At 28.3% G+C, this 26,175-nt stretch overlaps 1 protein-coding gene across 1 annotated transcript; it reads left to right on the top strand.

Annotated features, from left to right (window-relative positions):
• The first annotated feature begins 836 nt into the window (after positions 1-836).
• On the top strand, positions 837-24,834 carry LOC129960527 (hematopoietically-expressed homeobox protein hhex-like). The gene is made up of 5 exons (XM_056074017.1): positions 837-1,092; positions 7,959-8,648; positions 20,748-20,938; positions 23,659-23,709; positions 24,577-24,834. Exons 2-5 carry the CDS (start codon positions 8,039-8,041, stop codon positions 24,694-24,696), a joined length of 972 nt encoding a protein of 323 aa, XP_055929992.1. The 5' UTR covers positions 837-1,092; positions 7,959-8,038; the 3' UTR covers positions 24,697-24,834.
• Positions 24,835-26,175: the final 1,341 nt, after the last annotated feature.

Below are 26,175 nucleotides of genomic sequence, written 5' to 3'. Positions count from 1 at the left end.
ATTTATTAAATGGGTAATTAGATAATATTTTTTTTTCATTGATCTCCAAAACCCATCCTCCTTCGGCTGAATTATTTTCGAAAGATGGGATAAATCAAACACATTTGTAAATTATTCATAAGACAATTTCTGTCTCTTACACGCTGCGGGGTTTTTTCTTTTTTTCTTTTTAAACAGAATAAATCAGTGATTGTCATATCTCGATTCAGAATCAAATAACATAAATTAAGCAAAAAAGAGGATGATTTTTAAAAATAATTATTAAACTATTTTTATGAAATAATGGGGACTACTAGATAATTTTTTTTTCATTTGGATGTCTAGCAAATAGATATAAATAAATACTAAATATCTCATTAAGATTTTTTAGAAGTTTCTATAAGGAAGACAAAAATTCTTGAAAATATGAAGATAAATGGGTGACAGTTCCTTCAGATAATTTATATGAAATAACTCTGATTTGGAATGGAATGATATAATATGGGAGAAACTCACTAAAAAAACTTTTACATTTTAACTGGTAAATTGCTAGTACTACTGACAAAGCCTGAAAATTAGCTTTTCGAAATAAATTAACTGTCTGACAATTAGCTAGAACGAAGATATCGATTTAAAATAAGATATTTTTGAAAATTAAAATTTTAGTTATTTTTTTTTGTCCGAAAAATGGCAAAGTAATTTTTTTTAAAGATCAGTTTGACTGTCGGAAAAAGATATCATTTGCGCTTCCTCAACAGTCTAAAGCGTAGAAAAATACTTTCTCAAAGACGGAAATGTACACCTATTTTAAAGGATGTGTTTTTCTCATCGCGTTTTGTATACGAGTAGTCAATGTTTAGGCTTCCGCTCTCCAACCATAAGTTGAACTCAATCAAGAGCCTATCAAAGAGGAGCACTTTCTTTTAGAGGATGGTTTGAATCCAGTGGCCTTTCAAGCCGCGTCAATTATCAGCTGCTGAAGAGGAATTATCAGACATCCTGCGAAAGCTGATCTCCAACCAACGAGAGAGAACAACGCCTGATTCGTTTTATGTCATTAAGTGGATTGACAGCTGCAGTTACGGACCAATCAAAGAGCACACATGGAGAAAGGTTAGTTTTTTTTTTTTTTCAATGGTATTCATATTTTAGAAATATTAGCTTTTCTTCAATTATTTGTTCGTCTTCAAAATTTCTAACGTACATAATTTTTATATCTCTATCATAGATTGTTTAAAAAAGAATTATGAAAAATATTATTATTTCGTAATTATTTATTATTATTCGTAAATTAAATATTATTATTCGTAATTATTAAAATATTATTATTTCGTAAATATTCATGATTAAATTTTTATTTGAGATAAATAAATAAGATATTTAGATGTGTAAAATGATATACTTTGCATCCTGCAAATTTTAATATGCATTAAGATATTGTTATAACTATCTTTTTTTATACTTTTAAAAATAAGATAACTTATTTATCAATCAAGAAGAGGAGAAAATGTATTTTATTTCAGCATTAGGTGAAAGCTAAATGGGAATTTAAAAAATAATTAATAAAAGAAGCATTAATATTTCCTCAATTATGACAAAAGATTTTCATAATTTCCTTTTATGTTTTAAAATGTCTGGCTTTTTTATTTGCGAGAGCTTGTCAATGTTATTTTCCTATTTTATGTTTCTTTAATTACTTTAAAGTTTTATGCTCATCATTTTTGCCGGTGAAATTCACAAACTTTTAAGATAAGAAATTTACTAATAAGTGCTAAATGTTACTTTCAGTATTGAAAATTATAACTTATATTAACTACTACTAAAAATTTCATATCAATTTTTTAATATTATTTATAAGTATTTCTTTTTAGCTTAAGGTTATTGTTATTTTATTAAAAAAATTTTTTTCCCCTCTGTTAGATAGGCAAGAAAATATACCGATTTGCTAAACTTCTTTCTAGTACTTTTTTAAATTTCTGATCTTAAGTAATATCTGAAATTAAAATATCTATATAATAATATATCATGGTTAAAACAACCAAACTTTGCTATTAGAAAAAAATAAGAAATAAATGACTAGCTGGAATAAAATGAATAGGAATAAAGGAATTCTTAATAGGAATAAAGATTTAGAAATATATTGCATTCCTGAACATAAATGTGATGGCTTAAAAGGCAGACATTTCTGTGATACTCTTTTACTAAAGCGATGATCTTAAAGAGTTTCTATATTTTACTATACGCTAAATTTAATCCATTATGTTCAATATAATATTAACAAACTAATCTCCATTATAAGTGCTAAAGAATTCCATTTACAAAGTTATTATTACCTTTAAAGAATTTTTTATTTGGTAATTAGGCTCAAAATTATACGCTTAAAATATATTTCATAAAATTATACATTTCAGTATTAAAATAATTCAACTACAAAATATTTAAAGATATAATTAGAGAAATTCAAAATGTCCAGAGCGTCATGCGAATTATATCCTTATGTAGATTTATTTTCTATTTACTGTAATGAATTAATTAATAGTTTATAGTTTTATATTTGAAGCAATTTATTTAAAAATCGCAACTACATGTATTTGTTTTATCAAGAGCGGAGATAACTTATTAGGGTACTTCTGACGATGAGACTCTTAAGGTCCTTATCACACATATGCATTTTGCACTTGTCCGTCATATATGATTTAATATATTTTCGCAAGGTTTTAATTCAGTTATAACTATATTTTTATTGATTATTATTGATTAATTATGACTATACTTTTGATTTCCCTCTACAATTATTATATTAATATTAATTAGTTTCCTTACTTTTGTTATTCATAAGGTACTTTGAAATCTGTAATATCAAATTTATAGTTGAAATTTAAAGAATTCACATGCTTTGTGAATTCTTTGTAGGAAAGACAATGAAATTGGGTTTATCTTAGAAGATTACATTGGATATTATTATCGAAGGAATAACAATTATTTTCTACACAAAATTTGTTCAGTTATAAAACATAAAAAGAAACTAATTTAAGTATTGAAATATGATAAAATGATTGATTAAAAATAAAATATGATATCTAATATTTAATTCGGTGTCAATAAAAGCTAAGCATTTGTTCATATTCTTTTTCTTCCATCTTCTCTGGAAAAACCCTAATAACTATTATATCTCTTCTTTTAATCTTTAAAAGAAAAAGAAATTTACACACATTTAAGTCGCACACTGGCTCCAACCACAGATCATTCTGAAACTTTCAAATTGTTTCATCTTTCAACAAAGACATGGGGCCTTATTATTATTTTTTTATTTAGGATACTTTTTCCTATATGTAAAACATCGGAAGCAGCAGTTTGAATAGAACAAAAAGATGTCTGAAATTCAAATACAAATGCAAAAACCTGTCCATTTCAAGTCAGTGTCATAATCAAGTCTCCAAAATAATTGAACATAATTAATAATAATAAAGTTTAAAATTATAAAATTGTATACAACGTACGTACACACATACGTACATACACGTACACACACGCGCACACGCACACACACGCGCACACGCACACGCACACACACGCGCGCACACACACACACGCGCACACGCACACACACACACACACACGCGCACACACACACACACACACACACACACACACACACACACACACACACACACACACACACACACACACACACACACACACACACACACACACACAATAAGAAATTCGAAATAAAATGTTGAGAAATTTTCTATCACAAATTATTATTATTTTAAAAGATAAATGTCAAATCATAATAGTAATCTTAAATTTAACTTTCAAATTAGGCTGACGTTACTAATTTGGGTATTCCTTTACAACAACGGTCTAGACACACTGTAATAAATAGAAAAATGCTTAATGGATTCGAAATCTGAACTTAATTCATTTTATCGAAATAATTCACTGATAGAGTTTTATTATTGTTGCAAACATAATAAATAAGAATGGAACACCAATTAAGTCTATTATTTTTCATGCTGATATATAAAGGAGTTTGAGAAGTTAATATTCTAACAATTAAAAAAATATAACTTTTGGATTTAAATATAATCAGTTAGATAAAAACTGTGCACTTTATATAATGAAATTTTAAATGTGGCACTAAAATACAGAATATGAAAATAATTCACATTTCCCTTTCTTTTGTAGCTCAACGAGCTCGTGTAATTATAGGAAAGTTAATTAATGAAATATTCTACTATTATGCATGAAGCGAAAATATAAATCTAATTAGTACGTTTCCTCCCCCTGAAAATGGATTTGTTTTTAAATAATTATGTAAAGCTGAACAGAATTCTCTTTTCTTTAAAATTAGACAAAAACTCTTTTATTGTGTATTTCTCTGTTGAGCTGCAAGATTGAACGCTTTAATCAATAGCATTACTTTTCAGCAATGCTTATGCGTTAGCACGCAATGAACTTTCCCACTTGCCAAAACGCAGAAGCATTAGGTTAAACTGATTATGATGAGAAACAGCAAGGACCAATCTTAAGAGAGTTGGCAAATTAAACTTCAAAAATCTTCAATAACAATGCGAAGGAAAGCGCATGGAAATAAGGAAAATCTGAATTAGGAGTTAAGTTTCTAATGCATTTTTGATAAGAACTTTTTAGCAATGAGGTCAACTTGAAAGCGATTTTCACATTATGTGTTAATTTGACTGCATATATTTTTATTACTATTTGAAGTCATTTACACATACAAATTTTTTTAGTCAATGACGCTTAATTTGAGAGTTTTCCCCTCTTCAAATAAAAATAATGCATTCAGGATGCATTTTTTAATACATTCTTTCTTAATGCATTCAGGACTTTTTTTTTTTTTTGAAAATTGAATTGAACTATCGCTGAAAATTTTGTAATCAAAAGCCCCATTAAGGCTTAAATGAATTTAAAATGCTTCATTTTTCTTAATCTGTAATATTTTAGAAGTTTCTAAGCTTATATTTGTAATTTTGAAATCAATCCAATAATTGATACTTCAAAGAGAATCTGATGTACTACTGTTCCCCATTCTAGATTTTTCTAACCTTAATATTAATTTCTTGATTTAATTCATTATTGATTAATCAATTTCTAATCAGTTTTAATTGATTGATTAGCAAATGACCGTTTTATGAGACCGTTGTTAAGTTTCGAAATAAAGTGATTCAATGCAAACAGTTATGGCAAATTATTTTAATCTTGAGTTATTTTAACTTGATCTTTCTTAACTAAGATTGAATGCTAAAAGGAATAACTTACTTGCCTCTCTGTAATGAATAAGAACATTAAGAAGATAATAACCTAACCGCCTTCGGCCACCAGCTGTTCGCCGACCATATGAATATTAGTAATTTAGTCATGACAAACAATTATGATAAACTGCATCACATCGCAACGAATGAAAATACTATTTTCAATTGTATTTGAGCAATAAATATTGAGCATTAGTTTTTCTTCCTAAGTTGTGAGATAAGTTGGCGAAATTGGTCCAGCTGTTTAGGCTCGGAGCTTTATCAGGGTTTATTTTGCGATATTTCTTGAAAATAAAAGACAGTGGTGATTAGGCGACCATTAACAATGCATTTATATTTCATAAATTCCTATGAAATAAAAATTGACGAAATCAGTGCAATGGTTGTGGTTGGGAAAACCTACTAAAAGTTTTTCTTCATAAAGAAGTACAATGAAGTAATGTTTTTGATATTTTTCTCGTAAATGGGAGAGGAAGAGCAGGCGGCCATTGATGACACATGTAGGGATCTTGAACTTTTAAATAAAATAAAAATTAACGAAATCAAATCAGTGGTTGCGATTTTTTTTCACCATTTATTTAAAATATATGTTTATTTTTATGTAATTTATCACACATTCATTGTGACTTCCCTTAAAATGTTAAAACATCGAATTTAAAAGATTCAATTTCGAAGTAAGTAAATCACATTAAAGATAATATTTTAGAGAAAATATTGAAATATTTTTTCCTTAAAAATTTGCTTGTACAGTAATGGCCCCAAATGGGCTAAAATAAAAATAGAATCAGAAAATGACCATCTCTGTTTTTTATCGCTTTCATAAAACCGAAAAAAATTTCTTTTGTTCCATTACTTAGAGTAAAAACAAGCAAACAAATGAAATTACAACGTTTTTTTAAAGCATAATCTTATTAGCATATTAAAAGGTAGATATTATTTTAATTAATGTATTAATTAAAAAAAATTAATACATTATTACATGCGTTATAAAATCTTGAAAAAAAAACATTCGTCATGCTCACAAATAATTAATACATCCCCTTATTATTGTAGACAACAACTAATTCCGAGCCCCTTATTATTGCAGACTACAACTAATTCGGATCCCCTTATTATTGTAAACTACAACTAATTCCGATCCCCTTATTATTATAGACGTTTTGGCGGTCAACAATCTACTGTAGCTGATCGGACATATGTCAGATCTTTTGAGGATACGCAACAACAACACTAATTAATACTTCTCATAAGAAATCATTTAATTAAATTAATCGATCCATTGAATATTAACTTTTGAAAGTATTAAATTAGCGTATTGTCATTGAGAGAACAGAAGAGTACAATTTTTTTTAAACTAGTGTATCGGGAAATGAATAAAAAATTGATAGCAAAATTACATCTTTACACTAATAAAGCGTCAAGTTAAATAAAAGTGCGTAAAAAGTGATAAAAAAGTAAGTAGATTCTTAGTAAAGCTTTATAAATCATAAATGTTGATGTAGACACTGGAAATAAGGAATGATTATAAGATTAAGCTGATTTTTAAAAAAAGTTTGAAAACTCTGTATCTTTTTGAAACTACTGTGGAATTAATTATTAATGCGTTTTAGCATTCTTACAAATCTTTTGGTTTTGAGTTAATCGAAGTATCTTACAACCACATAATTCATATCATGATTCTACTTTAGGTTATTTAAGAAGACACTAGATGTAGCATACAGATTGGAATACCTGTAGTTAAAATATATGTAACTACAAGAAAACATGAGAGCATTCTGTACTCGAAATATTTAATCTAGCCAAATTCATCTAATTTCATATGATTTTTATGCAGTACCCCATTTGACCGTTATAATACCAATATGGTGACATTTTAGTTTTATGTCTAAAAACAATTTCGGTTTCTATTTCAGTTGAACTAATTCTGTTTGATTTTACTTTCTTCCATCAGAATTATTCTGGTTTTTATTTTTCTTAATTTCTTTTTCTCTCTCTTGAACAGATTTTCAGGATCGTATTGAATCAGATCGCAGAAGAAAATTTGCTTCCATTTTTGATAGACATATTTTTCTGCACATACACTCTGTTTCATAAAAAAATAAATAAATTTCATAAAAATTCACTTAAAATCGATTACAAAATTCCACCTTTACAAGCATATTATCTTAACTTCCTCAGAAATGAGCCTTGGCTTCACTTAAAGCCAGTTTTATTGATAGTGATATTTAGGTAGATAGGGATACATTTGTAGACTCATAAGCAAAAGCATTAATGAAAGAAAATGCTTCAAATTTTTAATAATTCAGAAAAATTTTATTGTTGTTTTAAAATTTATTTATATGAGTTAAACTTTTCATGTTCTCTCAGGTTCAAATGAGCATAAATTTGAATCATTTAAATCGAAAATAATTTACCAGTTAATAGTTTGACAGAAATTTTTATCAAAAATGATGTTTCGATGTTTTCCTTGATTATTTTAATTATTTTTGAGTGATCATTTAGGGGATTACGCATTATGTATTTTCTTAAAATTGAATCTTGAAATAAAAATAATTCAAGTGTTACAACTATTTATCATACTTTTAAAACTGATTTTTTCCTGTAATCAATTTTAAGTATAGTAATAATAAAAATAATTTGCCCTTTAAAAATCCCAAGAAATCTTTGACAATAACGTATGCTGTCTTCCTCTTCTTATAGGTAATCCAAGTCAACTGAAAATGTAAAGAAATGGTTTCATCTATTTTCCAACCCTTGTGACCTCTATTTTTACAGTTGGAATGTTGATAGTGAAGGAGATAACCACCCCGATGCCCATCACAGCATCTGAAAAAGAGAATTTGGAAGAACGTTTTGAAAGAAATTCTTACCCCTCGTATTCTAGGAAGTCATGCGAAGTACGAGCTGGGTCCTCTTTTATGATTGATGATATATTAGGAAGTAAGAAGACGCGCCCTATCAGTCTCCCTGACAACCCCCGAAAGTTGAAAGACCGATATCCTTCTGGATCGGCTGATTTTCAAGACAATTTCTCAAATCCTAACCGTGAACAATGTGCCAGTCCATGTCATTCAATTTCGGTTCGTCAACCAGTGAAACCAACTCCAATGGTTATCTCTCCTCTTTGTTCCGGTTTCATGAACTTTGGTTTATATTCTCCGGTGGGTCTGTCTCCTTCTGCACTTTTTTATAATCAAGACCACAATGTGTTTACCTTTCCACCCAATGACTTGATGAATCCTGTAGATCCAAACGTCTTTTCTATAAGAAACGGCCAAGTTCTGAGATCTCCAGTGTTTCATCCTTTTGAATTTGCAAATGCTATACCAAAAGGATCAAATCTTGATTCATCACCAAGTTCTTTTGTAGCTCTATCAAATCGTCACTCTGGTAAGTTGAGTTTTCACTGATCTGTTAACATTGTAAAGAATTTGTTCGTTTTGCATTATAAAGAATTCGTCTGTTTCAGAGCCCGCAAATTGCTCCCTTTATGAGCAATTTTTTAAAAATCTGGTTGAAAATTAGTAATCATTTTATCTTTGTGATGATTTTTATGAAAAATCATTAAGATATTTATCATAACATATCATCATTATTTATAATAACGTATCATCATTTATCATAACGTATTGTCATATTTATAACGAAACACGTTTTAAATTAATTTACAATTTTTTATAAAGTTTTGAAATTTATTATGTATTTTTGTGGCTTTTTTTTCACGTATACTTCTTTCTTTACGACCATTTCTTGCAACATTTAATAAAATAACCATTTCACAATACAGGATCGATATTGTTATATCATGGTAGCACTTTTAATAATATTAGGTTTTAAGTACTTTAACATGCACCATGAAAAGTTCTGGTTTAATATATTATTTTCAACATGTATATCAACAGATAAAAATTCGTTAAGCGAAACACATAATTAAATTCTAAACATTATCTTTTCAAGATGTTTATCTGATATAATGCCTCGCAGCAAGAAGAAAGTACTTTTAACGCAAAGATATGTGAATTCAAACTTTTTTTCTTCATATGATTGTATAAAACCAATAGTTAGTTTAGTAATTAGTTAAATTACTTGAATAATTCAACTTTATCTTTATTGAACTTAATTATATATAATTATATTATAACTTAATTGAAGCAAGCTTTCCTTAGTAAAGCAAATTTGAAAATTTCCTTCTATTGTTTTTCATTTAACAACGCTCTTCTCTAAAAGTATTTTGTTTTATTTTTGTTTTTGACCACCCGTGGCATTAATGGGCTCCCTCCTTAGCAGATTGCCTTTTCGCTGTATTTGTAACTCGGAAATGGTTTTGTTTTGCAATCTTATTTGGTTTTTTAGCCTAAAAAGATAATAAAAAATCAAAAGACGAGGAAATAAGAAACTGAATATTGCTATCTTGAATAAATTATGAGAAATTATTTTTTTTTCAGTTGTATAGTTAGTTGGTATATGAAATAAAACCTCACCAATATCATAATCATTTTTATAGACACAACGAATAAAAAGTTGTATTTTGATTACTTTGGAATAAAGAAGTTATTTGAAATTTCCATAGGATTATGCAAATTATGAATTTACCTCTTCTAAAGCTTGAGTATTGAAATGTGAATCTCGTTTTATATTTATATTTCTCACTCATTAGTTTTTAATAAACTAAATAGCAATTTGTGTATAATATTTTAAGATTCAAACTCCATTTTAAAAATGTTCACTTCTTATTATGTGCGTCAAAATTTTCCTCAATTCTGCTATTCTTCAGATTAAAAGCAAAATTAAATGTTCTCAAATTAATATACTGCGTACACAAATGGAGTAGTATATTTTTATACATAACACAACTTGAACCTTCTGTAATATAAATAATTACAGTATTAAATATTCCCTCCTATCTTGCACCCTGCAAATTGAGATCAAATTTTCCATACAAAATCAAATTAAAAATCAAATTTTCTTCCCAAAAGTTTACCAAATGTAAATTACTATCAGATTCTTACTTAAAAAACATTTTTCAAAGTAAAATTGAATATATTTAATACAGAATTTAATGTTAACGTATTAAAAATCCCTTATTTTTAAGGCTTTTTTCAATCGCTTATAATTCAAACTTTTTGCAGTTTGTGTACAACTGGCAGCTTTTAAGCGTACTATTATAGTTGAGATAATATTACATTGAAAAGTAATTAGCTTTATTTCTGAAAGTATGATTTCTTCGTACAAATAAACATTTGTTGCTCATGATTAGTTTATTTTTCTTTCTAAATGTAGATCATTCTACAACTAAGTATCTTTCTTTATAGATTTTTTAAAACAACATATGACCTATAATATTTCTATATTATTTTCTTTGAATTTACAGGCAGTTATTCTTGACCTTTTTTTTTAACAAGGAGAGGTTGTTCTATTTCATAGGAATGAAAATATTTTTCTCCAAAATTCGTGCGTTTGCTAATTTTTCAGTAATGATTAATAATTCTTCTATAAAGAAATTTTAAGAAAGTCAACTTCACTAAAATCAGTTGCATTCTATCCAAAAATAGTAAAATTTTGCGGAATTGCTGTCATTTTCTAATGGAATCCTCCAAGATAATTTATATTCAGTTGCATTCTATCCATAAACAGTAAAATTTTAAGGGCATTGCTATAATTTTTTATTAGAATCCTCCAAGAAAATTTATATTCAGTTGCATTCTATCCACAAATAGTAAAATTTTAACGGAATTGCTGTCCTTTTCTATTGGAATCCTCCAAGGAAATTTATATTCAGTTGCATTCTATCTACACATAGTAAAATTTTAACGGAATTGCTGTCATTTTCTATTGGAATGTTCCAAGAAAATTGATACTTTTCTTTGTGTCTTTCATGATTACTTAATTCTTCCATTTCGAAATTTGAATAGATAATAGCGAAATTTCCTCTACGCAGTTCCCATCTTATAATGCAAAATTAAGAAGTAAGTTGACGAATGGAATTATGTTTTTACACATTCTTTTTTTGAAAAAATATGGCTCACAAAAGTTAGCTGGGCCAATAGTGATTCAAAAACTTACAGGCCCTGTGGCAAAAAGAAGAGTCAGAGTTAGGTTTCAGCTAGAAAATACTAATAGTAAAGAAAACGAAAAATATTTTTGTTTGTAACGTATGCTATCTCTTAAGTTGTGAGATGCAAAATTTGCTTAAAATTTCTATTAGATCTAGAGTTATCAAATTTTGTACTTCTAGGTGGGCAGATACTAAGAAAAGGGTTTTCAAAAAATTATATTTTAAATTGATTAAAAATTAATGCAATTTTAATGCTTTCCCTCCATAACTTTGGACCATAATATTGCAGGAAACTATTCTTACGTCATTTTGAAATTGAAATAAATTGCTTTTCATTTTTCAAAAAATACTAATAACAATTCATTTTAAACACAATGCATTTTTCTTTCTGAACAAAATAATGAGATCGTGAATAATCAGAGTGAATATGTTGATAGCCCTAATGCAAAAACGAATATTATTTTTTTAGATAATGCTTTAATATATTTCAAGCATTAAATGTTTTTAGCTTTTATGTTAATTTTGTGAAGTGACTATAGTATGTTATCAAGCCAGATGAAGATGAATCAATTATCATGCCATAAAAGGCTCGAAACTTTAATTTTCCTTCTTGTAGTCAAAAATCGATCAATGTGCTATTTATGTTAAGAAAAAAGAATTAAGGCAATGCAATATTAAAAATTTTACATTCGTTTCATTGTCCCACCTTCAAAATTGTAGTTGACAAAGCAATTTTGAAAAAAAAAATTGAAAGAATTGATTATTTTTAAAAATTTTTAGATCTAAATACTTGCTAAAATATAAAAATAAATACTAATTTATAATTATTTAGCTTATTTGACTGAAAAATAACACATTCTCTGTAGTATTAAAATTCTTATATGTTATGTTTGAAAAGTATTAATTACTTCATAGATTTTCATCCGATAATTTATTTCAAATCATCATGAGATATATGAGCCTATATTCATTAACAGTGTTAGCTATTGATGTCTATATTCAACTTAATTTTAGCTAGTATGATCAAAATCAATTCTTCTCACCTGTAGTGTGTTTATTAACATCTTTTATTCCTTTATTGTCAGCATTTCTTGTTTACTATAATAAAATTTAGGATTTCTTATTTTGATAATACATATTTATTTATGCAAACAATTATTTATTATTCTTTCATGTAAGCAATATCGCTAGTTTCTCTCAAAATGATTCTTTTCGTTGTTATATTTAACAGTCTAAATACTTTATTTGGATTGCAAAGCAGGATTTCGTTCGAATGCATGAAGAACCGTATTGGATTTAATAGTTATTATTTTCACATCATAACAAGATCTCTTACTGGAAATACCTTTATATTTATAGACATATTAGTTCTTTGTTCTAAAAAAACCTCAGTTCATTGAAATGTTCCTTAAAAAATTTGTTGATTATGATATTTGGGTTTATAAATGAATTCCATCTTTAATTTTTTCAATTTTTCAGTGTGATTTGTTGCATTCAGTTTTCGTTGAAACGAAATGTGATGAACAGAAAATTTTCACATAACCTGATAACTGAAATTCCAGACTGATTTTCCACCGTTATAAGTATATTTCCTTTAATTAATATGGATGAATTCCCTTGTTTGGAAATTCTTAAATAGCTAACTTTCATAAATAGTTCATTGAGCACTTGTTTGCCTTGATGATAAGTCAAGCTTCTTTACTCCAAATGTTCCTCAAATAATTTGAAAGTATCATACAAACGTTTGGTATCAACCTACAGTTACATAATTTTCTCGCTAAAATGTATAATCTGTTAATATCTCTAATTATGACGCGAAAAAAAAAAGTCCAGTTCAGATAATTTTGTGTATTCTATATTCACTAAGAAAGGTTTAATATTTATTTCCTTACTGCAGATAAATTACTATACTACAATTTTATTTATGAAAATTCTTCATCTAGCTCTCAGAAAGCAACTTTCAGCGGTATGACACTTTGCAAATCAAAGGCAATCCAGTAGAATGTATTTCTACGTTTTCAGGAAACAAGCGCGATAATCTTATCATTTCTACCTGATGAATGCGAAATTCCCGCAAGCGACTGATGGATAAGATCAAGGAAGTGAATTCTTTGAAAAGAAGAGGAATTCCAAGTGGACAACGTCTCTTCGACGGAGATGAAACGGAAGCCATTCTTGCTCAAGACCACTCGCCTCGATTCCGTGAACGGAAAACGCTCTTCATTTCTTTATCCGATAATTCGGCTGTTTCGACGATTTCTTTGACGCAATTAGGAAGTACTCAGCAAGAAATTGATATAAACATGATTTTTAAGAAAGCGATGAGTCTGAGAGAAAAATAAAATTTTCACATTCCCTGAATACAAATATGCAAACATATGTCAACATTTTAGTTTATTAAATGAACATCCTATTTTCAAACTACTCGAGGATTATCGTACTGTGGAACCTCGTCAGTTTGGCCAAATGACACCTGAGTCTACAATGCCATCTCTAAATTTCTACACCATACAGAAGAAGAAAAAATGGGTTGAAAGTGCGAGTTAATTCAGATACCACAATCCTCTGTCTGTAAAGAGTCAAAATATTGGAAGTAAGATGCAAAAAGGTAACGTACAAACCGACACACGTTAACTATCACACAGCTGCCATGAATAACAAATCATTCCGGAAAATCGCGTTAAAATGTTTGTATTTAAAGTATCTTTAAAATAATATTAAATCATTCATAAACAAGCTGTTGATTTTATTTTTTATTTACATTCTAATGGCTCCTTTAGGTAGTACATGGTATAGCAGGAATATATATTTGTAAGAAAATGAGAATTTTTTAAATAAATCATATTACATAGCTAATATCTCCAAGGTTATAAACATAAGAGGAAAAATAACGATATTTATAAATCAAATACCTAAAAAATTCTATGTCTCCCACAAAATATTTCAAATTTCTTTACTTACGAGAATGATATTCTTTAGACGAAACGTATTGGAGGAAAATGCAGTTTCTTTTAAGGATTTGTTCAAATTAATGCATTTCCTTTCAAGATTACCGAGAGATGCAGAACTCAGTTCTTTTTCACATCATGTTAAGAAGCAAACGACGCAACATTACATTTATGCTGCATCGTTTATTTAAGATTCAAATTCATATTTTAAGCAGCAACAAAATTGTTTTTTTAAGTATTTAAAAACATAATATCTTTTAAATAACTGCTGACATCAATTTTTTAAAAGATCCTTACATAGCTTAAAACTTAGTAAATAATAGTTACTTTTAAAATTTAAATTGATCAGAAACCTTCCTATGAAGAAAATTTTTTGAGAAATGTAAAAATTTTATGATATTTTTTTATTAGAATTTAATGAAAATCAGGCAGGAATTTACTCATTTCTGCAGCTAAAAAAGAACACTGTTATTTAAAAATTATCATCTGTATTGATATAAAATTTTTATATACAAATGAGTGCTGCTTTGTATTTTGCTTTTCACTTCGAAATTTCAAATTACGTTACTTGTCTGTGTTTTTATCTTTCGATTTCTTTGAAATATCAGATAATAATAATAACATATGATTGCTTTTACTTTTATCAATAAATAAACTATTAACATTTTGAATTGTAAAACTATTATAAATATAAGTTTAATTCCGAAAATGTTGCAATATGTATAAGCATATATATCTATTAATTGTTATGGATTCAAAAGGATACTTTGGCTAGGGATGCGACATACCATTTGGAGAAATACTTCACTTTCAAATTAATGGAATACTTTTTTTTTTTTTTTTTGCTTTCAGATGATCTGAGTTATAGTTTCATCTATAACTATTCATCTTCGTCTGATGATACAACGGAAGTAGTGTAATTGGAAAGATCTTTCATATGTGGCCAAGGAAACTGATTTCCTCTAATATTTAGTGTTATATATTTATGCGTGCGAGATTCATTAGAAACTGAAATTTTTTACTATGTTTATGCATGTTTGATTTAATCTTAAATCCTTTATCCCTAAGAAACACTGAAAAATCCAACAAAAAAAATTACATTTTTTTTTGCTATATATTGGCGAAATATTTCACTACACCTCTGTAATTGAATTGATAATCTCTTGCATTAAGCATTGGCAAGAACGTAATAACCTTTCAATACTGTTTTTATCGAAAGCGAAGCCAACCTTAATAGTTGATCTCCATTACCAATCGTAGCTTAGCAAACAGCTCTTCGAATGTGTGAGATAAGGCGTATGGACAGGATGAAAATGGTGTTGAGTGTCGATCAGTGCTACTGAACAGTAAATGTCAACACAGTTATCTTTTGGCAGATTTTCTCTTCGGTCTTAATGCTAACAGATGGCTAGTGATATTTTTGTTTCGCCCACACTTCACACTTAAATGAAAACTGAAGCCTTTATTCATAGATTCAAGGATGTTATCTCCACCTACCATTGTTTTACTCCAATATGATAAGATTCTTCACTATAGCGATTATAACGATGAGCGATTTAATTAATAAAACAAATTTTTGATTATTAGAACAGCATTTTTCATTTCGTTTAAATGAATGAAACAGCATTCTTCAGTTAGCATTCCAAATTTGTTCTGCAAATTTACTTAATCAAACAGCTCTTTATACAATAAAACATTATGCCTATGGTCAGAGGCTGTTTAACAAGTTGGGGTCCCTCTGAAAGTATTGCACATGTTAACTTTCCATTGTTTTAATTTTTTAACTATAATTTATTGATAAAAATTAGATTTTGGCAACTACTTTATTTGATTTTAATTATTCAGTGAATTGTTTTTAGTAACCCTTTACAATTGACCCTGGGTTTTGGTTTGAATTATTTCCTGAAATTATCAAATTTGTTTCTGGCGCATTTTTATTATTTTCTTTTTTTCACAATGGAGTACTTTTTTCTTGACTTTTAAAAAATAACAAATTTTTTGTTTGTCATTAATTTTTGTCTTAATTAATCGTTCGTTTAATTAATCGCTCTTAATTGTAATCGTTTCGTTTTCGGTAGATATAAGAAAAATAAAGCATAGAAATTATTTGGTTGGTTAATTGGAAATTAATTAAATTGTTATAAATATTATGATTTTTAAAGATTATGGTTTTGTTGATAATTATTATTGTGATTTAAATTCCGCAAAGAACAAAGAAGAAAAAAAAATAATAGAATCTTATTTTCAAAAATATTTCTTTCCACATTTGAACTGTTTTTTCTAAAAAAATGTAATGTAATCGTAATGTGAGTTTGCTTCTTATAAAATTGAATTTGTTAAAATAAATAAATAAAAAGGAAAATCATTTCTATTGCCTACATTTTTATGTGGATTTATTACTTCTTTCTTTGAACAAAATACGACATTAATAACTCTTTGGAATATTACAATTAATAACAAACAATTAAATCATGCAGATTGCCCTGATAAATACGTTTCTAAAAGTATAATTGTCATTTTTATGATAAAATTAGAATGTACGTTGCCTACAATATAAATTGCAGGTACCATTTATGGTAAAAGAACGTATTTATACATATCTTCTATTTTGTCTTAAGTTTTGATGACTTACATTATGTGTTAAATAACTCTGGTACTGAACAATTCTTTATATATGATTTACAAATTAACATCAGAAGTGCATTTTCTAATATCAAAGCACATTTTTGGGGATTTTTTTTAAATACAATGATTTAAAATTTTCCCCAGAAATTGAAGTTTAAATAAGGAAATATCAGCTGTAAATAAACAGTTATTTAACTTTTCAACAGTTCAACGATTACCCTTTGGTTTGATCAAATGGAAAAATGCGAAAATTCATGTAACGAATATATTTTTTAAATAATAAATATTTGAAAAAATAGTTTTTCTTTGAGCAAATTATAGATAGCTTTTTGTAAAGTATTTTGAAAATTCAGACTTTATTCCGTCGGATTTTTTTAATTATCTCCATTAATTATACGGAGATAATTTAATAACCGAATGTCACAAATGTTGCCAAGATTTAAAAAAAATGATATCATAACACTTATTAAAGTATTTAATACTAAATAATAACTGGAAAGAATTTTACTGAGCTTAATGCATAAAAAAATGAAAATTTTATATTGGAATTAAATGAAGAGAGCGAATTATAATGTCGCCATTTATTAATTCAAATTATTTTTGGAAAAAAAATAGTAAAAATTCAAAGAAATTTCCAAAATTCCAAATATTTTTAGACTGATGAAATTTCAAGAATTTCTTGACTATCACAAGAAGTCAGCTTTATGTAGTGAGGGTTTTTATTGATTTTGTTTGTTGGAGAGGCATCCATACAATATTCTTGGGATCCATGTACTGTTGCAACAGTTACATAGACAATTACACGATCCATGCCTTAAGGAAGCATGATCCAAAATATCTGCTCAGACAGTTACCTATTTTTGCACAATTACTACAACCGGAAAGTTTTCTTTAGCATTTATAATTAAAATGAAATTTATAATCATAATACTTTCCGGCGATTTTACACAGGAAGGAGCAGAACAACTTTCACTATATCTAAGAAATGCATATACTTCATACTACCTTATAAGTTACGAATTGTTTTCTAATATGTACTACTTCAAGAATATTTTTTATAATTGGTTCATTCTAAAATACCCTTAAACTATTATATACTTCAATTTTATGACTTAAACTACTTATGATTTTCTGAGTTGAAAATTTTTTACAAAACTTAATTGTGATAAAAAAATAATTGATTTAGGTGATAAAAATGCAAATCAAGAATATAATGCGAAAAGACTGAAGAAATAGTTCAATGATTTTCTAATTGTTATTGACTAATTATTCGAATTATTATCGAGAATTAATTCTAATTATTATCGGGAAAGACGAGGAGTTATGCAAATTTTACAAAAATTGACATTTTGACTTATTTTTCATGTTACAGTCATGCTAGAGTACGAGTAGTCAGTTCAAAATCCAGCATTTTAAAAACAACAATTTAAAGAATATTTCAGTTTAATAACTGTCATGCACACAGCATTCTTGAGATCCATGCACTATTGCAACAGTAACATAGACAATTACACGATCCACATCTAAAATTTTACATTTGGACCCTACATCAGGTAAAATCAGATGCTTCTTTTCAGAGAATTGTGATGCTTCTTTTCAAAGAATTGTAATATGGATGGAAGAATGGCGCTTTAATCGAGAAAGAAGCATTAATCTTCAAAATGATATTTTTTATAATGGCAAAAATCTTCTCTTCGTACTAGAGGTTTATCCTTAGTAGCAGTTTTTTAAAAATGTTTGGTGTGGCATTTTTAAAAACTCGTTGGTTAATCCTATTTTGTAGAAAACTATACTGAATTGTTACCGATATACTGAGATAGTTTAACTAGGGGATGAATTGCATTAGGCAGTACACGCCCTGTGGATCTTTGTCGAAAAATTCAAAAAGCCTGTCTTTATGTCACAAGTGATGAAATCGATAGCATATATAAAAGTATTATTAAAAGAATGCAACTTTGACTAGATGTCTAAAAAAGAGTTATTATTTTCTGATTTTGTCCTTTTAATAATCTTTTGGAATATATATATATATATATATTATCCTTGAAAATTTCAATGAAAGTCGCACTCAAACACCTATCAGAGGAAATTTGAGTGGAAAAATAATATAACTTAATAAATTTATTTTTTAAAATCTCGAAAAACTTTACAGATCGAAGCTTGAATCTGTGTATCTGTATAAGGGAAATTTTTATTCATTTATATATTTCCACAAAGGAAATCATCTAAAAATTTAATTTTTGCAACTTTTTTATTCTCAAGTCACAGTGTTTCCGTATATGGGGGTATTTCATTTGATGAAACTTTGCAATTGGCAGAATATGTCTAGTTGTAATAGTTATGGAAATAAATGCTGCTTGTGTGTGTGTATATATATATATATATATTATAATTCTATTATTTTTGCCATAATTTTAATTCCAAATAAAACTGCCTTAAAGACGAATTTCCTTAAATTGGAAAAATACTAATATTAAAAATTCAAGAATATTGTTTATCAATAAATAACTGACCTCATTGCTGAAATGAGACTAATTGCTGCAACACAGTTTCTTCCCTTTAATAGAAGTTCTGCATATAAAATTATCTTCCTGAGTAACCGAATCATTGGTCATACCTTTGAAATTTGATCAGTGATATAATTCATACAATTCTCTTTAACAGCCCATCCATTTAAACCAGTCATTCATGAGCACTGTGCCACTCCAATTCCGTTAGTGAACACCTTGCAAGAGCAAACCCTTACTACTTCCAAACACATCAAGCCCTTTCCTCCCTACTCGCAAATAAGATGGGTTGGGAATTCGGCGTCCTATTGGTATTGAAGGAATTCCCGCTTCCAGTTGGAAGCTATCTCCTGTAGTGACGATGAGTTTGGATATTTAGACCATTGCTTTTAATAGTTGGCATGGACTTTCCATGGATTGGGAATTCACCTTTCCATTGCCTTTTATATGAATTATGACCGTCTTTTTGAGCTGCTGATTGGTTTTGGAATGCCAAACATTCACTGGCGCGAAGTGGCGTGATCATAAATGTCCAATTGTGTGTTCTTTTCAGCACATGTTAAAGCTCCTGTGGAAATCGGAATTAAATTAAATGGGCTTGACTTGGACTCAAATCGTCGCATCGCCCCTTGCTTTTCAAAGCAAAAAAGATCTGTATTTTTAAATTGTTTAGAGGTAGGGGTAATGTTTCGTTAACAAGCTCATACTTTTTAAAGTTTTAGAAGCTGAGCAGTGCGAAGATAAAGCAAGGGAAGAGATTAATTCTAAGGATTTGTCCATTATTTTTACACTTTTTCATTATTTATGGCTTTTTTTTTTATTTATGCTTTTGTTCACCTTTGCAAAGATTGATTTTTGAACTCACTTTATGATTCACTATAGTTTTCAAATTTTGTATGTAGTTGATGATAATGCACTATTATATTGTATGAAGAACTTAAATATAAATTAAACCACTAATCATAAATATAAATTAAACCACTAATCATAAATATAAATTAAACCACTAATCATAAATATAAATTAAACCACTAATCATAAATATAAATTAAACCACTAATCATAAATACAAATTAAACCACTAATTGAATTTTCATTCCATACCAACAGCGTCACATGGCAATGAATTTGGAAAAAGAAATTGGTTTCAGGATTCCATAATATTTATAATAGTGAATTATATATAAAAGACTATAAAACAATAAGTAATTAAAATTTTAAAAATGTACTTTTAGAACTCTATTAAAATGGATGTTTTTAAAAATTATTTTCATTCCGCTTATTTCCACTCACAAGTGAGTTATTTGAACACATGCCAGTTTCAATTACTGACGAAGAATCTTTTATATTTCAGATTGTTCAAATGACAGACCTCTCGTCTGGAAACACGTCTTACATAGGAATACTCCTAAGAGGAAAGGAGGGCAAATTCGTTTCACAAGTGAACAGACGGGAAAGCTCGAAAAAACTTTCTCCGACCAGAAATATTTATCTCCGACTGAAAGGAAAAGATTGGCCTCTAATTTGCGATTAACGGAACGGCAAGTAAGTTATTGGTTTCTAATTGGCGATGTAGGACTCACATCAAGTATTGAGATATAATGTATTAGTAAGAAGTTATTGTTTTCCATTCAATTCCGAGTCCTCTCAGTTGAATGGATAAAATTCTTTAACAGGCGTTTAGTTTTGACGGCATTTGCTTTTTTAAAAAGAATTCCCGAAATCAAGGTTTTGGCGCTGGGCTTTATGGGCATGTTTTTATGTTGTGTGTTACCGTTAGTTTCTTTAAGCAAGCTATTTTATAGCTTCGTTTAAATCTGCAAGAAAGTCTAGATTGGCAAACTGTTTTTTTTTTCGCTTATTACGGTCATTTGAAATACTAAGTAAAATTTAAGAAAAAAAAAAAAAAAAGGGAAAACTTTTTTGATAAATAAGATTCTTATTCAAAAAAAATTTCAAAATCGTATTTATATTAAGGATTTTTATATCATTAATGGCGGAAGTTCGCAGCAAGGATGGGAAACAAAAAAATTTCAATTTCAAGTATAATTAAATTTATGATATTCGCTTTATCGTTTGAAAAGGAAATCTTTTATATATATACAGGGTGTTGCCAAATTCCACCGACAAATTCAAAGGGGTGATAGTAGGCATCAAGAGGATAAAGAATCACCATACAACATGGGGTTTCAAACGACGTTTAATTTTGGAAAATCGCAAAAATATAGAGTCGGAGAACTGTAGGAAACTGTAAAAAATTAATTAAAAAAATGATGTTTAAACTATAATTTTTTTTAAAGTGAAAGCACATTAAAAAAAATTTTTTTATGCTGGTAACATGCGGATTTGATGATCTGGGGGGTCGTAAATTACTGAAAATGAAAAAGTAGTTTAGGACCCATATTTGCCCAAATATTAAAACTTGAAGAAAAATAAAAGCTTGAAAATGTAAGGAATTTTATATTCTATAATTTAATATAAGTGTGGAATGTGAGATTTCGGGTGTTTTAAAGATATTTAAGAAAAACTAAATTGAGAACCAGAAAACATCACTCCAACATCAGTACCGATGTTTGCAGAGAGCGTTGTCAAATTCGAAAGACAAATTCAGAGCAAGGATAATAGGCACTAAGTAGATGAAAAATTACCAGAAAACATAGAGTCGCAGGTAACGTTTTTCAATGAAAATCACAAATCTGGTGGAGTTCGCACGCTGGATGCTTGATGCCACACAGGAAGATACACACTTCTGCTAGAATTTTATTCTCATATGAAGCTTCACAAGATAAGGTGTCTTTAACACGCACAATGTGAATATTTGGTCATTCGAAAATCCCCACATCACTTTCTCGTTGAATGTACAACACAAGTTTGATATTAAAAACTGGGCAGAGTCACCTATTTGAACTGTATCTTCTGCCCCAACACTTCAGCGGCAAAAAATACCTTATTTTCTTCCAACACGTTCCTCCGGATTTACTGCAGGGAATACCGACAATTTGATTAATGCATGATGGAGCACCATAACATTTCAATTACATTAGAAAAATCTGACTTGTTTGCGAATTGAAGTATAACGAATATTGATTCTACAATGATCATTAATGAATACTTGCTCGCTGCTTTTATTTTTCTCGAACGCATGAAAAATTTACATACGAGAAGGCTTCTTCTCAATTACATTGTTCCTAATCCTCACATTCATAGGTCCATTCTCTTCGCCAGACTCATTGCCTTTTCGACGCCTGTTTTTGCGATTTTCATTGAATAAACGTTACCTGCGACCCTACGTTTACTTGTAATTTTTCATCTTTCTTGCTCTGAATTTGTCTTTCGAATCTGACAACACTCTCTGCGAACATCGGTACTGATGTTGCAGCGATGTTTTCTGATTCCCATTTTAATTTTTCTTAAATATCTTTAAAACTCTCTAGTTCTCACACTACACGCTTATATCAAATTATAGATTATAAAATTCCTTACATTTTCAAGCTTTTATTTTTCTTCAAGTTTTAACATTTTTGGAAATATGGGGTCTAAACCCTTTTTTTCGTTTTCGGTAATTTAAGACCTTTTTGATCATCAAATCCGCCTGTTACCAGGATGAAAAAACCTTTTAAGAATGTTCTTTCACTGAAAAAAATTCGTAGTTGAAACACCATTTGTTATTTTTTTAATTAATTTTTTACAGTTTCCTACAGTTCTCTGACTTTCTATATTTTTACTATTTTCACCAATTAAACGTTGTTTGGGACCCCATGTTGTTAGTAGGCATCAGAAGGATAGAGAATCACCATACAATATATATATATATATATATATATATATATATATATATATATATATATATATATATATATATAGTATTTTTCTATTTTTTAAAGAAATCAACTAGTTGTATTACTCTATCTTCTCTTTTGGATAATAGATGGCGATGCCTGATTAGTTACGCATCCCACAGGACATTGCGATTGTTAATATAATGAGATGAGATGTTGTTCTGTTAAAGTGTGTGCGCGTTAATGTCTTGTCTTTCGTGTTTGTGTTTGTTTTGTTTGAAATGTGATCATTAAAGAAATATTCCTGAAAACATACGTCCTCTTGCTTTCACTGCATGGATCATAATGATCTCCATTCTACCACACTAGGATAAATATATTGCGTTAAGGGGATAACATTATATTTTATTTTCCGTGAGAATCTGTCCATGAAACTTTGTAGCATTGTTCATGCATAAAATTTATCAAGAGTGTCAATTTTTTTAGGTAAAAACCTGGTTTCAAAATAGAAGAGCAAAGTGGAGAAGACTTAAACAGGTAATTTATTTTTAAACATACGATTAAAGATATTTCTCTTTTAACAGGAGATCAAATTATTAAAAATAAATAACTGAGCTTTATGCTATACAGTTTGTTATGGTAGAAGAATTTAGAAAAGCCATTTACATTATATTTGGATAGTTAAGAGTTACTTATCGGCTGTTCTACAGACAGTTTTGCACTTTTTAGATAATTTCAATAATTTTGGAAATCAAAACTTTTGAGGTGATTAATGATAATTCTAAAAGTGTTTCTGAATTTTTCTCATAATATATAAAAATTCAAAAACGTTTAGATCAACAATGAAAAAATTAAATTTGAAATAATATTCAAAATAATTTTGACTAATTACGACTAATTTTGACTATTAATAATTTTGACTACGTGCTTAGAATTTTCATGTTTTATGCCTCAATTTTTAATGAATGATTTTTATATCTCTCTGCACTATACCTTTACTCCGCCTCTTGTAATCTGAATTGCAATCAAATTATAATGTTAAACATATATATCTTAACACTTAGTTATTATTGAATTCATGAAATACTTGCCATTTATTATTGCCCAATACTTTCCACACTTTAATGAATATGAGCTTAATATACAAGTAGGGCTTTTAAATATCTATGGATAAGATGGAAGAATCACATTCTTTAATGTGAAACTTTTAATCATCTAAGAATTAAAGTATTTCAAAGCAAACTATATCCAAGCACAATTTACATCAGTCGTAAATGTTTCTGAAAAGCATGTATAAATTTTGTTTGTACACGTTCTTTTGTTGTAAAAATTAATTGAGTTCCATATGCCATGTACTTCAAGGTTTTAAAAATTAAGAAGTCTGCTTCACTTTTTTATTCACAGGAACATTCTAATCGTGGAATGAGTCCAAATTCTGATGAGTCTATCGTCGGCGATCTATCAGTTCGACCAGGATTAATTCACTACACGAGCAGAGAAGAAACACGTCCATCCAGCACTTAATTCAATCTATTCGGAAATTTATTGTTTATTTTATTTGTTTCATTTTTGTATAATGCGATGCATTTTGTACAGTTCTCAGTTAGAGTCATCAGTTTCAAAAATTTATATTGTGTCAGATGAATACAGTTTATTGTAAATATTTACTATAAATAAAAAAAAATTGCAAACTGGCCATCTTTTTTTCAGATAGTTTCATTTCTGATTTATTTATTTTGTGTAAAAGGCAATTTTTTAGGCAAACCCATCACATATTCTTGGACATACCGAATCGATTAAATGCCTTTTGTTTTGCCATGTCATTTGGTTAATGTGATAAATTGGTTAGTAATGTTAATAACCGGTCAACGTGAACAAATGATTAGTTACTTTCACCTATAATTATCTATCCTGACGGGTTAATCATACTGAGTGAAGCATATGCATGATCTTAATTTGCTTTCTGTGAAACAGAATAATTGTTCTAACCTGTATCATTCTGTAACATACGTATTTCTTCCTGTTGGAATTACTATTAAATGCTACATACTTAATGCACATCCTTATTCATATATACCTTATACAAAATCTTTTCAAAATTATTCTTCATAGAAGCATAATAATGCAAAATATTTTTAAAATGAGAAAAACATCTGATTAAAAAAAGTTTTGCATGTGAAAAATTTATTTGGCTGCATAATTATAATGTAGGTGTTAGTTGAACTTTCTTTCACTTAACAACAGCCCTCAAACTTTCCAAGAATGCGTCGTAGGGAGCAAGAAAAAAAATTAATAAGGCTTTGTACATGATATATTTCAAAACTGCAATGGTTACTGTAATGGTTAATTAAGGTTAAACTGTAATGGTTAATTAAGGTTAAACTGTAATGGTTAATTAAGGTTACTTTTGAAAGGTGAATATAAATAGAAATTTATCAGAAAAAACGCTGTTCTCTTTCCAACTGTTATCTGTATATCTCTTTTAAAATATACATAAAAATACTTAATATGTTTTATTTTTTGAGGCTGCAGAAGTAAACATTTAGGGAAGTAAGGTTCGCATTTTGACTATTTTTTGTACAGTCACTTGTAGTATCTTTCTGCCCAGACGGTGCATTTCAATCTTTACTGAATGAATTATTATTATACTTTTTCTTTAAATTTAATATCTGATTTCGATAGAAAATATAATATACAAACAATAATAAAGTAATCTTAAAATGTTTACATGGGGAACTCTTAGATAATAAAAAATGAATGATACTTATTTCCAGTTTCATAAGAGCTACTTTAACAATAAAAGTTACATTTTATGCAGCGGCGGCTTGTCTGCTTAGAAGCTACCAGTGCTACAAAAAAATATTTTCCAAGAGGTTGCAATGTAAAAAACAAATGATACTTTACCGATAAATAGCCTAAAATTTGTAATTTTAAATTTACATGTGAAGTTCGTTGCATTTCAAGCATAGTAAATATGTTGCATATGATATAAATTATTTATAG

The sequence above is a fragment of the Argiope bruennichi genome, chromosome X2 (genome assembly GCF_947563725.1).
Source record: "Argiope bruennichi chromosome X2, qqArgBrue1.1, whole genome shotgun sequence".
NCBI classification, from domain to species: Eukaryota; Metazoa; Arthropoda; class Arachnida; order Araneae; family Araneidae; genus Argiope; species Argiope bruennichi.
This window is presented reverse-complemented; position numbering and strand designations above follow the sequence as displayed.